This window comes from Patella vulgata, chromosome 2 (assembly GCF_932274485.2).
Source record: "Patella vulgata chromosome 2, xgPatVulg1.2, whole genome shotgun sequence".
In the NCBI taxonomy this organism is placed as follows: Eukaryota; Metazoa; Mollusca; class Gastropoda; family Patellidae; genus Patella; species Patella vulgata.
In genome coordinates, this window is record NC_065880.2 from 77,582,909 (window position 1) to 77,596,891 (window position 13,983).

General features: G+C 37.1%; 1 protein-coding gene across 2 annotated transcripts; it reads right to left on the reverse strand.

Moving 5' to 3' along the window:
- Positions 1-880: 880 nt before the first annotated feature.
- LOC126811652 (uncharacterized) lies at positions 881-11,725 on the reverse strand. 2 transcript variants are annotated; one of them, XM_050537453.1, is made up of 6 exons: positions 11,682-11,725; positions 10,349-10,557; positions 9,179-9,352; positions 6,738-7,330; positions 4,930-4,997; positions 881-3,343 (listed from the first exon to the last, which is right to left on the reverse strand). In XM_050537453.1, the coding sequence occupies exons 2-6, from the start codon at positions 10,544-10,546 to the stop codon at positions 3,306-3,308; spliced, it is 1,071 nt and encodes a 356-aa protein (XP_050393410.1). In that variant the 5' UTR covers positions 10,547-10,557; positions 11,682-11,725; the 3' UTR covers positions 881-3,305. The 2 variants fall into 2 exon arrangements, with proteins under 2 accessions (XP_050393410.1, XP_050393408.1); XM_050537451.1 differs by lacking the exon at positions 11,682-11,725 and adding an exon at positions 11,499-11,671.
- Between the last annotated feature and the right edge of the window lie 2,258 nt (positions 11,726-13,983).

Genomic DNA, 13,983 nt, shown 5'->3' on the forward strand with positions numbered 1-13,983 from the left:
TTATGATCTAAAGCACACGCGTTAAACCATTCAGCCACCCAGGGCAAAATAATGCACCTGACTGGACAAATTCATTCTCTAACCCATGGGTATCAAACATGCAGGCCGCGGCCCAGATCCGACCCACCAAAGGTTTATATGTGGCCCGTGGAACAAATTTCAACAAACTGATGTGTCAATAACTTTTAGAAACTAGCAGTGGTAAATCATTTATTAATAATTTCCGGTTTCAGTAAAACTCTGATTTCTGTACTGTATGTCATAGATATTTGAATTGGCTAATTTGGTCCATTTCAAAGTATTATATTGCATCATAATTTTTAAGATTTTTGTCAAATAAATCAATAAAATTTTCTTTATCTTGATATTTCTGTATATCTCTGGCCCACCTGGTACATGTGGCTCCTAAATTGAAATGAGTTTGACACACCTGCTCTAGCCCATATCTGGTATATAATCATAATGGGGTAATAATTTAAGAAATAAAATGAAATGAAATGGGGTTTAACTTGTACGTCCTACTGTTTTGATCCGAACTGGGCTAAGGAAGACAAGCATACGCCATACAGTGTGCTATGAGGGAAATTTTGCCCGGACAGCGGCACTATGGCCTACTCTTGTATCGAATTCCAATTGTCAAGGGATCTTTTACGTGCACACCAATGACGTCAATGTGTACACGGGACCTTGTCAGACCCTCTTTCCCGCATCACCGACAAGGGGGAACCGTGCCGGAAAATTGGGATGAACTTTCTCGGCCAATGCAGGGATCGAACACCCGACCTCCAGGCTAGTGAGCTAGCGTCTTACCCACTTAGCCACCGTGACCCCCCTAATAATAAAGAACCAGAGGGGCTGAATCACAAAACAAAGAAACCAGTTAAAAATATAGGTTTTATTATCATTATCAAATTTTATACCAGAAACAATAATTGATGGAATGTTTACAAATTTAGCAATTTGAAATAATTTTCCAAATTGGTACAAGCCTGGAAATAGGGCACCTGTCACAGACAATGTCAGACACAGATTCAAACTTTGTCAGGCACAATTCCTCTGGTGTCTATCATTTTCTCTGGCACCGATTTGTCTTTTTTCTGTGCTTTTATTGATATCTTTAATATGCCTGACAGTTTATGTCCGGTACAACTAATATCATTATTGCCAGATTGGTTATCCGATCTAAAGCGGCAAATCAATCTGTGCCAAAATTGCAGCGGAATTCATTAGGCCAATTGAGTGGACACGCTAGGCGAATTCTTCTCCCAATTCACCATATGATTAACCATGGCAGCGTTAGTTTTTGTCCGGTACAACTAATATCATTATTTCCAGACCAGTTACCAAATATCATTCAATCTTACACAAAATAAATTTATATTTTTATATGTACAGTACTGCATAATATTCCTGAAGCAATAGTCAAGGCCAGATTTACCAATGGGCATGGATTTCTTCATGGTTTACATATGGCTGCCCTCAAATTGCATTGTGGGATTGTTTCCGTTGTTTACAATACTGAATCTTACAAAGTTGTGAAATACTTTGATACTAACGATTATCCAGTACCTACTTGATTATGCATTGTTTCGAGCAGAGTTGTTTTCCCAAGAAGACATGTACATATAGGTACTGGATAATCATTAGTATCAAAGAATTTTATGACCCGTAAATATCCAGAATTATAAACAACACAAAAAATCCCACAATGCAATTCATCGGCAGCCATACATGAACCATGAAGAAATCTATAGTAGGCCTTGGCATAGGATCCAATTGTATCTGAAGGCCCAATGAATCTAATTTCAGTATATTGGATAGGGAAACATGCCAACACTTGTATAAATTGATGGGCCCACTCCAGCTCTAGCCCACTGATAAGTTTGTCTTCGGACCCACAGGTAGTTAAATCCAGCCCTGGCAATGGTAACAACCATTTTGAGGGATAAATGGGGTTGGCCAACATACCCATACCTGACTAGTATTTTTTATCACATATTTTCATATTGCAACCAAATATTATATCTATAAAAGGTCCTACAGGTCTGTTGACAGCAAAACTGGAAAACTATCAGGAATAAAAAGACAAGTTACGAGAAGGTCGTTTAAAATCCAACAATCTTAAAAAGCCATAACAAATAAATTTTAAAAATGTTCAATTCACCAGTTTCTTTTAATTACTTCCACCCTCATATTTAATCAGAAACAACTAATTTTGAGTTTTAATAAGATATATGTTTATTTCTCCGACGCAATGGCTACTATTGTTGTTATGGAAACTTCTAACTGAGCCTTTTTCATATTTGTTCATTTTAGTTTGTCTGGTTTAAAACAACAACTAAAGAAAAGGTTATTTGATCAAGTATAAAAATGGGTAGAATTTCTCACAACCTATTTAAAAATTATAAATCTTAAAGGAATCTGAAGAACTGGGGCATAAAGGGTTAGAACGGCTTCTCTCTAGGAGTAGGACGTGAGGAATTCCTCAAATTTTGACATACCTTAAAGGAGAAGTTCCTGAATGTGAATGCTTCATGTTGTGTGACAAGTGTGATGTGTCCCAAATAGCACCAAAAGCGTGGATTTTCAGTATTGCACCATTGCTTCCCTATGTTTTTAGAAAGCAGTGGGACAAACTATCCATTTAATATTGCTTTAAAGGAGCTAAGTCGCTAATACTTGGGACCTAGAAATTGACACAAATGGGCCGCAACGCATACAATAATGTAATATGAATATATATAAAATGATTTACATTCAATCATTTCTGTTTTTGCTGTAATTTTTAATCAGTTAGGTTCGGCGATATACGCCAGTATTCTCAATCGAATTTCAATCTCTAGCGTCTGGTTATTCCAGTCTACGCCGATATTTTTTATTGGGCTTGCTCTCCAAATAAGAATATAGCGTCACCGTTTGACATGACTTGTGGAATATGCCTAGCCTCGTTTTTAGAGTCCCTTATTACAAATAGCGCAGAAATCAATTGTAAAATGTTTATTTTGTCTTTAATATTGGATATCAGAAGGCCATCTTTTCCCAGTAAGATCACAACATCAATGTTGATTTAAACCGACAAATAAATCGTGTTTTCAATGTCGAAGATTTTGGATGATATTGAGTTAGAGACTTAGCTACTTTAATGTCATTTCAGAAGCTGCCCACAAACACCTAACACTAAACCTAACCCTTGTTGGCTGTGTAATTAACGAAATGTTAGTTGTTGACAGATCCTAGGGTCTACTATTGCTGCTTTTTCATTATATGGTTTTCTGTAATGACTTTGTTGAAAGAAATATTTACCATCATTCAACTCTAAAGCACACCAAGACAGAACGCGCATCTGGAAACAAAGAAAGACATTTTAATATAATATATAATCAGGATGTATTAAACTCTTCTATCTACAGAAAATATAACTTCTATTGTTGTGGGTCTATGAATTTTACTTTTTTACTCTTTAGGACTAGAAAAACAATCCCACAAGTTTAAAAAAGATCTTTTAAAAACACTGATCCTGTATGGAGTTTACAATGGAGATGCACGATTGAACGTTTGGGAATTGAATTCTGTCAAACCCCAAAATAGTGACAATCGAGTGAAAATGGGAATTTGGTGCTAGAACACATGTGCCGACTGCACAAGAAAATATCTCAACCAACCATGACAGCTGAAACATATTCCTTCGGTCTAATTACGTCACGATTCTACTCACACCACCTCAATTGTCGGGGCTGACAAAACTGTGACAGGACTGAATTCCACGTCACACGATTGCAATTCCGTCAATTGGGAACGTTCTGGACTGACAATCGTACATCCCCAGAGTTTCAGTGACAGGTGCATTTCTCCATATTTTGATAGGGTTCCTATTTAGAATTAGCTGAACAACCAGAGCACGTTTAGAAAAACACCTCTTAAGAGAGAGAGAGAAATGGGGTTTAACGTCCACTCGACACAAACTAGGTCATTTCGGGACTAACACATGGTTTAATTTTATTTCAATAATTTGCTTGCGCGTAGAGGTCTTTAGCAGTGGGAGGAAACCGGAGGACCTGGAGAAAACCCACGAGGTTGGACAGGCGACCCTACTCCTTGCCACGTACAACCGGGGATTCGAAACCACGCCAGTTGACTCAATGACAGACTTTATGGTACAGCGCGCACGTGCTAACCATTCAGCCACCAACCCCCCTCACATATTAAGAACTCTGACAAGAAGAGTGTTTACAAGGTTTCAGTGTTCAGGGCAGTAGAATTGATTCTAGGGAATGTTTTCAAATTAAACCACGTGCATCCAACTTAACATGCATGCACCACCGCAAAAAATTCGCTTTGTGTGAAATAGTTTGCTTGCTGGCGGAATTATGGCCTAGACAATGGCATCTCCACCTACTTTATCATATTCTAACAGCCAAGAGTTCTTTTATGTGCAAAAAAAAAAATTATGTGCATAGTCATTCAGATGGAATGGAAAACCGAGGTCCTGTGTACACCTTGATAGTTGAAATTTGATGTAAGAGTTTGCAATAACTCCACGGTCCAGGCAAAATTTCTCTTATAGCACACTGTATGGCATTAGGATTTTAAATCCCATTTCATTGGCAGTGTGCTATGAGGGAATTTTGCCTGGATTGCGGTGCTACTTTTATATCTTTCAAGTGCACTCCAATGTGTACATGGCACCTCAAGTTTTTCGTCCCATCTGAACGACTAGACAGCTGTCCTTGTCAGGCCCTCCATCCTGCATCACTGGTGAGGAGAAACCAAAGCTGAAAATTTTGATGAACTTTCTCGACCAACAATGCCAGCACCTTACCCACTTAGCCACTGTGGCTCACGTTTCCTAAGGAAGATGTTATACTAACAATAAGTAATAGGTCTACCCTAGAAAAAATGTTGTGTACATGTAAATAATCTTTATCTTACCAGGATATAACATATCTGTATCATGAAGATATGATACAACCCATTCACATTCATCTTCATTACTAAACCTGCAATTTAAAGTTTGGACAATGTGTGACTCAATAAAAATAAAGATAGGTTGCCAGATAACAAAACATATCCTCACAGTAGTCTATAGAGGTTGTCCCAATGAGATTCTATTTCACTGTTGTAATTTGATAACACCTTTTTCCAGACATTAACATCCTAAACATGTATAAACCTTATTTAATAAATCTCAGAATGCGAGATATTTTCAAAGTGATCAAGTAATGAAATGTGGTTTAACCTCCCACTTTTCATCCTCGGTTACCCAGTGTACTCATTCCGTTCTACTCCACTATACCCGGGGTTAATCCATAGGGTTTCCACGATTTCAAATTATCTGCCCTGGCCTAGAATGTAGTTACAGTCTACGAACCAATCAGAAAACAGTTTACAAACCAATCGTTTTGCCTTCGTTTTTATAAGGGTAGATAACCATATTCATGTTTAATTACTGAATGATTTATGTAAATAATGTATATATTTATAATTTATTTATATTATGTGTTGTTGATTTCAAATATGTATAACATCTATATGTTTGACTTTTGTTATTATTATTACTATTCGTTCTTTGTCTGAAATATGTCATTCTGTTATGTTTATTATTATTGAACTTATACTTGACAATTTGATTCACAATAACTTGTCTACGATATCACGTGGACATAAATTCCCGGGAGCGAACGAACGATTCTAAATAAAACTAATGACCCTACATTATTAATGAACGTCTGGTCTTCATTAACATAATATATAATTGGTTGTTAATAATTACGCATTTAGAATAGGCCAACTCCTAACATTGTCCGATGAGAGTTACTTACCTTTGCCAACTTCCTTTTCAAATAACAATTTATGGGATTGGTCGATAAAAATAGCACAATCATCAAGGGCGGATAACTTGAAAACGTGTCTCCCCCATAGATTAACCCAGGGTATAGTGGAGTAGAACGGAATGAGTACACTGGGTAACCGAGGATGCCCACTTTTCTGCACCAACTGGGCTAATGAAGACAGGTAAACACTATGCACTGTGCTATAAGGGAAATTTCACCAGGACAGTGGCACTGTGGCCTTCTCTTAATTTTGAATTCCAACTGCTAAGGGCTCTTTTACCTGCACACCAATGTGTACACGTGACCTCAGTTTTTTTGTCCCATCCAATCGACTAGATAGACAGTATGCTATGAGGGAAATTTGATAGTACAGTGACACTATTGTCTACTCTTATTTCGAATTCCAACTGCTGAGGGTTCTTTTACGTACACACCAAACGACTAGACACATATCCTTGCCGGCCCTCTGTCCTGCACCACTGACAAATAAATAGGAGCTTTCTCGGTCAAAACCAGGAGTGAAACTGAGACCTGATTATCGAGAAAGTGCCATACACACTGAGCCACCGCAGATCCCAAAGTAATCAAGGCCAATAACTCTGAAAGTAATGACCGAGAATCTTTAATGATTAACAGATTTCCATGTCTTATGAACATATATGAATTCCAAGTCAATTGAATGATAACTTTAACTTAAAATGCAATCAAATACTTTTTCAACATGATCGATCAAGGGCAATAATTTTAAATATATATAGATTTCTTTGCCATCAAAACATTAACATATAACCTATAATCCCTTTGTTGGACATTAGATTTAAATAGGATAAACATTCAATCATTTTAAACCTTATTATTATTATGTAAATTTGTATTTAGAATCAGTTTAATTTTGATGATACTGACCTGTATCGCAAAGTATAATTATCCCCCTCTACATACACTTCGGAATCCATTACTTTACCAAAATTGTTCAATGTTTCTTCTAGGATATCGAGATCACCTGTTACAGGTACACCTTCCAACTGCACCACACAAGGTCCGGAAAGTTTCCAATTTTGCTCGGAACTAACTCTTCTCCTTAATTCAGAATCACAAAAAACATTTTCAGATGCCCTCAAACAGTTTTTATTTATATCTTTCCCTGAAATACTCATACCAAGAGGTTTGGTATAGACTGGTTTTGTTGCCGTTAGAATATCTGCTGTGGCACCAAGAGTATTTTTCACGGTTACTGCCATTTTTTTCCTCTTTTCTCTCCTCTTTCGTTTCACAGGTTGAAATTTAAGGCTATTATCTGTGTCTGCATTACTACTAAGCAAAGGGAAATCACTCACACTTTCATGGTTAAAGGTCTTTGGGGGTGGAGGTTTTACAAATGGACGTTTAGGTACTGGTATACAAATTGGTTTTTGATTAGTAGGAAGTATTTCTTCATTATCATCTGTTTCACTAAATTCACAATCACCAAACAGTGAACTTGTTTCTGAAGTAGTGTCCTGAAAGAAAAAAAATATAGATCAAAATTAAAAATCGTAAGCTCTATAAGATTAAATATTTGTTTTTAATAATTTGCTTGAACCATCTTAAGCAGTGGGTGCAAACCCCGGAGAACACAGAGAAACCCCATGTGGTTGGGCAGACAAGAGAGAGAAAAATGGGGTTTAACGTCCACTCGACATAAACTAGGTCATTTCAGGACTAAAACATGGTTCAATTTTATTTCAATAATTCACTTGCGAGTAGGGGTCTTTAGAAGTGGGAGGAAACAGGAGGACCCGGAGAAAACCCACGAGGTTGGACAGGCGACCCTACTCCTTGTCACTACAACCGGGGAATCCAAACCCTGCCAGTTGACTAAATGACAGACCGTACAGCACGCACGTGCTAACCATTCCGCCATCCAACCACCCGGGCAGGCAAGAACAAAACAAATCAATATATATTATAAAATTGACATATATTCTGTTGAGTCGAATCAATCTAGTCATTTTAAGTAGTAAATTCCACTTAAACACAATCTGATTAAAACAAAGATCCAATTTCGTTTCGTTTTTATAGTTCAAAATTTCGATTTTACTTGTCTTTACTACACTTGGATCTGGAAGCGTTGTTATTTAACTCGTGTTCTGCATGAAATGAGGGGTCAGCCAATCAAATGGTCTGTCGAATCAAGCGTTTGACTTTTTTTGCGCAGAACTGTGGGTAGACATTATCGACATTAGAAATCAAAACAAAGCAAAAGTAGATAAAAAATACATGGCGGTCGCTAATTGGTTAATCGAATGACTGACGTAATCGGGTCAAATGTCGCTTGCTTGGTACCTGATGTCATAGAACGTGAACTCCCACTATAACTTGTTAGATCTACATGTAGTGTAGGCCATCGAAAGTATAAAAAACGAAACGAAATATAGATCTATATTTTAATTAGATTGACTTAAACATGCATTATGCAAGAGCTAAATCTGCCTATTGCAGGTCTTTCTTTAGCCCTGAAATGTTATCTAAACTATTAATTAGACATTAATTAACCTATCCAGACCATAATCAACTCTATAGATGGCATCGCTAGCCTGTGATCTTATAGTGGATTATAAGCCGATTTACTGCATAACTTTACTTCACGATTTAACGTTTAAATGGATAATCGAGACTATGCTGTTTATCGTACGGACTTTAGTAATGATGATCAAGGCTAGCCGGAAATTTCAATTGCTTAGTTCTCGGTTCATAGTGGATCAATTTGAATGAAATTTTCAGCAAATTGCCTTTACATTATCTAGTCTTTAACTATTATAGTGAGAACTGCCAACTCGTTGTCGAATCTCCCATAATGTATCTTTAACAAAGTTAGTTTAAAATCAGATATAACAACAAGACTAGAGTCTAATTATAATGGGTTGTTGTTTTCATCTAGTTCAGCAAGCCCGAAAACAGTGATTTTAGTTGTGAGAGAGAGAAATGGGATTTAATTTTCACCAGACACAAACTAGGGCATTTTGAGACTATCATATTGTTAAATTTTATTTCAATAATTCCCTAGTATATCAGAGGTCTTTAGCTGTTGGAGAAAAACGAAGGACCCAGAGAAAATGCATGAAATGAGGTTTGATTTGATGTCCAACTGTTCTGCACCTGCCGGGCTACTACAGTGTGTTATGTGGGGAATTTTTGTTCTGACAGCTGTGCTACAGCCTACTTGTTACGACATCCATCCTACACCACAGACAAGGGACACTTTCTCGGGCCAACAATGGGACCTCCCGGTTATGGAGCTAGCATTTTACTCATTGAGCCACTGCGACTCTCCTGCGATTAAAAAACGTGTAGACGTAATTAATTACCCTCGTTGATAATGAGTCTATAGTTGAAGTATTATCTAAATCTTCTAAACACGTAATACTCTGGTTTCTAGTTTTTCCTACAAGATTAAAATGATCTTCTCTTTCTTCCAACATTCTGGCTCTTCCTCTGCCTTGTCTCTTTGGTAAAACTTTTAGACATGTCTCAACAGACATCTGGAAAAACAGCATTAACTATTTAGTATATTATTATGTTAAAAGAATCATACCAACATGAAACATTATTAAGATACATGAATTAATAAGATTTAAACAAAATGTTTTAAAATATATAACGAGGTAGAAACTGTATGAATTTTGCAAGATAGGATGGCAAGCAACGAAAAATACTCCCACCTCACTAAGTTGTCTGAACTGTAAATAAAGTTAGTTGCACTGTGAAATTTTAGGTACATACATGTACATTTTTAAATCTTTATGCATAATAATATCACTGCCCCATTGACTAGGCCCCAATTTCAAAGATCATTCTCAGGCTTAAGTTAAGAAATTACTCAACTTTCAATCACTTTTCATGAAAAATATCTTTGATTCATAAACACAAAAATTTGCACATACATGTAGTTTCTTATTGATGTATTTGATACATTAAAACAACAATTAATTAATTAATGTTTTATAAAGGGCTTTATTTTAGTTAAATTAAGGCGAACAATTTTGAGTAAAGTCATAACTTAAGTCTGAGAATGCTTTGTGAACTCAGGGCCAGAACTAACTAATAACTTAATTCAGGTCAATAACCTGAAGTTTTCAGAAATTGAAGTCATTCACTCATTGTTCTTCAAAACACAGAACGTAAATTTAAAGTAGATCAAATGATGAATTTCGCAGTTGTTCTTACCACCTAATGAACAATATCAGCAAATATTAAAACAAACCAACAAGAAATGTAGAGAGCAGAGCTTTCATTAAAAAGTTGGGCAACGATCAGTGGAGGCAGTTGACGATAATATACATGTACATTCACATTAGATGTGGACTTATAATAAGAATTCAAGATTTGTCTGAATGGTCTGCTACTTTCTGAGTAGGCCTATGTCACATACCCAATCCATTATATTTAAAGTACATTAGATTTAAAGGGATGTGACAGCTGATACAATAGGCCTATAGGGCCTCTGTACATTTGATTTAATTTCAAACTACACCTACAATTTCTTTTGTGAAGTCTCTGCTTTTAATGCCATGTGGCATGCGTGGAATGCCAACTTTTTGAAGGTCCATTCCACGACAATAACATACACTGGTAACAACATCATGATCTTCACTGTCAGTTTCTCTGTGTTCTGGGGTGTTTAGTGCAGAGAATATTTCAATGTATTCCTCGATTTTCGGTGGTGACCACTTCATTTTGATTTAATCTGTAATATATTACAACATTCTTTATAAGTATTCGTACAAATTAATAATCTAGAAGAAGAAAAAAATAATACAATGAATAACATGTCAAAGATGATAATCTCACCCTTATATAATAAGTCCTGTCTCATACTTCTTTCTGTCCTATCATATAGCTAGTCCGAAATATCAGACCCTAAAAAGGGATCCCACCATTCATTGTAAATAATTCTCTGTGATATCACCTCGGTGGAAGCGTACATAAAATACAACTAACTCACACATTGTAAAAAATTGAGGTAATTAAGATATGAAATAAATGAAAAGGGGTTTAACATCCTACTGTTTTGCTCCGAACTGGGCTAATGAAGACGGGCATACGCCATGCAGTGTGCTATGAGGGAAATATTGCCTGGACAGCGGCATTACGGCCTACTCTTATATCGAATTCCAACTGCCAAGGGATCTTTTACGTGCACGCCAATGTGTACACAGAACCTCGGTTTTCCGTCTCATCCGAATGAATAGACACCTGTCTTTGTCAGACCCTCCATCCTGTATCACTGACAAGGGGGAACCACGTCGGAAAGAGGTAATTAAGAAAGGCAGATAAAGTAGATTTATAGTAAAGACGGTGTCATTACACAATGCTTTACTGGTGGTAATTAGGTTGTCAACATTGATTTGATTTTGCACTTTATTATTTTATTTCTGACATTCTTGATTCTAGTATCTACCATATCCTGATACTGAAATAATGCTTAAGAATATACAAACTGAGATATAGATTAGAACTAGAAGGTCCACTTTAAAGGGTATTGAAGACAGTCCTACTTAACTAAGCGAAATTTTAAGCCAGATTAAAGTGGTCTAGGGATTTTAATTATATAAAGCTTGGCTACTGGATCTTGACCGATCTGGAGAATATCTGTCAGCGTTTATATTATATATAGGATAGGCCTACCCAGAATTCTAACCCTCACAACCCTTCAGAATAGTTTTAGCCACAATCCACCGTTGTTACAGCTTCAATTTGTACGTTTGACATGTAATTTATAAACCTAACCCGAACCCTAACCCTGGAGAAAGATATTCTCCAGATGATACAAAGATCTAGTATTATTCGCCTGGGTATAATTTAGCATACTTTTCATTTTTTCCACCAAAAATGTCACGAACTCACGAGAGTTATGTCCCGTTTAAAGAAACATCAAACAAAATTGATGTCAAATGGATTTTGGTTGGTTGTTCAAATTTTTCTTATCCAATCAACTATCACATTACAATACATTTTTAAGGGATGCAACTCTATTTTAAACTGAAAGTAGATAATTGAAGGGGAAATTTTTGAGTGATCCTGAAAGTTTAAAATTTATTGAGAAATGTCGACACAAATGACTTTTCACGGGAAACGAACAGTGAAGCCACCAGACAAGGGAAGTTTTCCACTCGACCACGAAGGTACAGTCTTACGTCACATGTCCGAAAAATACTAGATAGAGTTTCGGAAAAATCTTTACCATTACTGTTATTATTATAATAACACATTGCCGTTTAGACGATTACTTTTCTGCACCTGTCCTGTGCTATGAGGGCCATTTTGCCCGGACAGCAGCGCTATAGCATAGGTTACTCTTATATCCTGCAGTACTGTCAAGGGGAAATACCGGAAAATAATACTGAGAAACTTTTCTCAGCACCGGGAGCGAACCCGAGACCTCCGGGTTAGGTAGCAAGCGGCTTAATCACTAAACAACTGCGGCTCTCTTGATAGGTGACACCTGGTATTATTTTGGACACAACTTCCACAGTATAAAAATCATAGAAAGATTTGAATTCTGATTAATGTAATCCGCTAACTATTGAAATATTGTTATTTCTTTTATCCGCAGGCGAATGCAAAGATTTTATGATAAAGTTTATGAAATGCTTACGAATAAATGGTCATGAAAACACCAAATGTCGTGAGGAGTCAAAAGATTATCTCCACTGTCGAATGGAAAGGTAACATTTAGTCCATTTATGAACTATATTATTAAATCAATAATTTACGGTTATGAAGATAATTATGACACAGCAATTTAGACCATTAACAAGTTCCAAGTTATTATTAAACAAGTTGACTTATTTAAACTCTGAGATCGTCAGCTTGAGGAGTGGTCTAACACATGCTCAAGTTTAGATCGTAGAGTATGACATTGAGTCAAGTTGTGCTGGTCTCTATCTCAAGCTAATATGTGACAAGGAGTAGCAGGGGCGTGTTCAGGAATTTGAGCAGCAGGGAGTCAAAAAAGAGAGAGAGAGAGAAATGGGGTTAACCGTCCACTCGACGACACAAACTAGGTCATTTCGGGACTAACATATGGTTTAATTTATTTACATAATTTGCTTGCGCGTAGGGGTCTTTAGCAGTGGGAGGAAACCGGAGTACCCGGAGAAAACCCACGAGGTTGGACAGGCGACCCTACTCCTTGCCACGTACAACTGGGGATTTGAAACCATGCCAGTCGACTCAATGACAGACTTTATGATACAGCGCGCGCACGCTAACCATTCAGCCATCCAACGCCCCCAGGGAGTCCAAGGTTTAACATCCACTCGACACAAACTCGGACTAACACATGGTTCAATTTTATTTCAATAATTCGCACGCGCATAGGTGTCTTTAGCAGTGGGAGGAAACTGGAGGACCCAGTGAAACCCCCCGAGGTTGGACAGGCGACCCTACTCCTTGTCACATACAACCTGGGAATTTCAATGACGGACCTTATGATACAGCGTGCACGTGATTACCATTAGGCCATCCACCCCCACCCCCCCCTGTCCAAGGTGGAGACAACATCAATTTTGGCATTAGGATGGGGGGAACTACCCACGAATTTGATCAAATCGGAAACTTTGAGACAATATTTCTGCTCAGTTAAATTCATACATTTATATGATTATAGTGGAGTTGCCTACCTAAGCAAGCGAATTATTGAAATAAAATTATGCCGTATATTATGTTAGTCCCAAAATGACCTATTTGTGTTGATTGAAAAATTTGTTTCTGTTTTTGCCTTCAAAGTTTAGGATTTTGGATCATTCTATTACACAAAAGAAGGTTACCATGCAATGAGACATAAGCTTATAACCAATTTGTCCAACCACAGTGTTGCTTATTGACTCTGCTTGAGGTTTTATATTAACCTTTCAAACTGCTTATTTACAACCTTAATATAACTGTTCAGTGGTAGCTAAAATGATTTTGTTGGTAAAATCGCAATGCACCAGGACCCATGTGTTGATCTCTTAGCATTTGCCATCCATGCCCCATGAGATGACATGACAGCTGTATCCTCAGGTCAGGGTTGACTCAGGAACAACACAGTTATGGAAATTGAGTGTGATCCTACATACAAACTGTAGGACTATCAATTATCACATATTGTCTAGTATCTGTAGGCAGC

Excerpts from the sequence above, each read along its gene's own strand:
- LOC126811652 (XM_050537453.1), bottom strand. The coding sequence starts at position 10,546 with ATGAAGTGGTCACCACCGAAAATCGAGGAATACATTGAAATATTCTCT. Across the intron at positions 4,998-6,737 it reads AATTATACTTTGCGATACAG|GTTTAGTAATGAAGATGAAT; the intron begins GTCAGTATCATC and ends TTTAAATTGCAG. Across the intron at positions 3,344-4,929 it reads TACAGATATGTTATATCCTG|ATGCGCGTTCTGTCTTGGTG; the intron begins GTAAGATAAAGA and ends CTTTGTTTCCAG.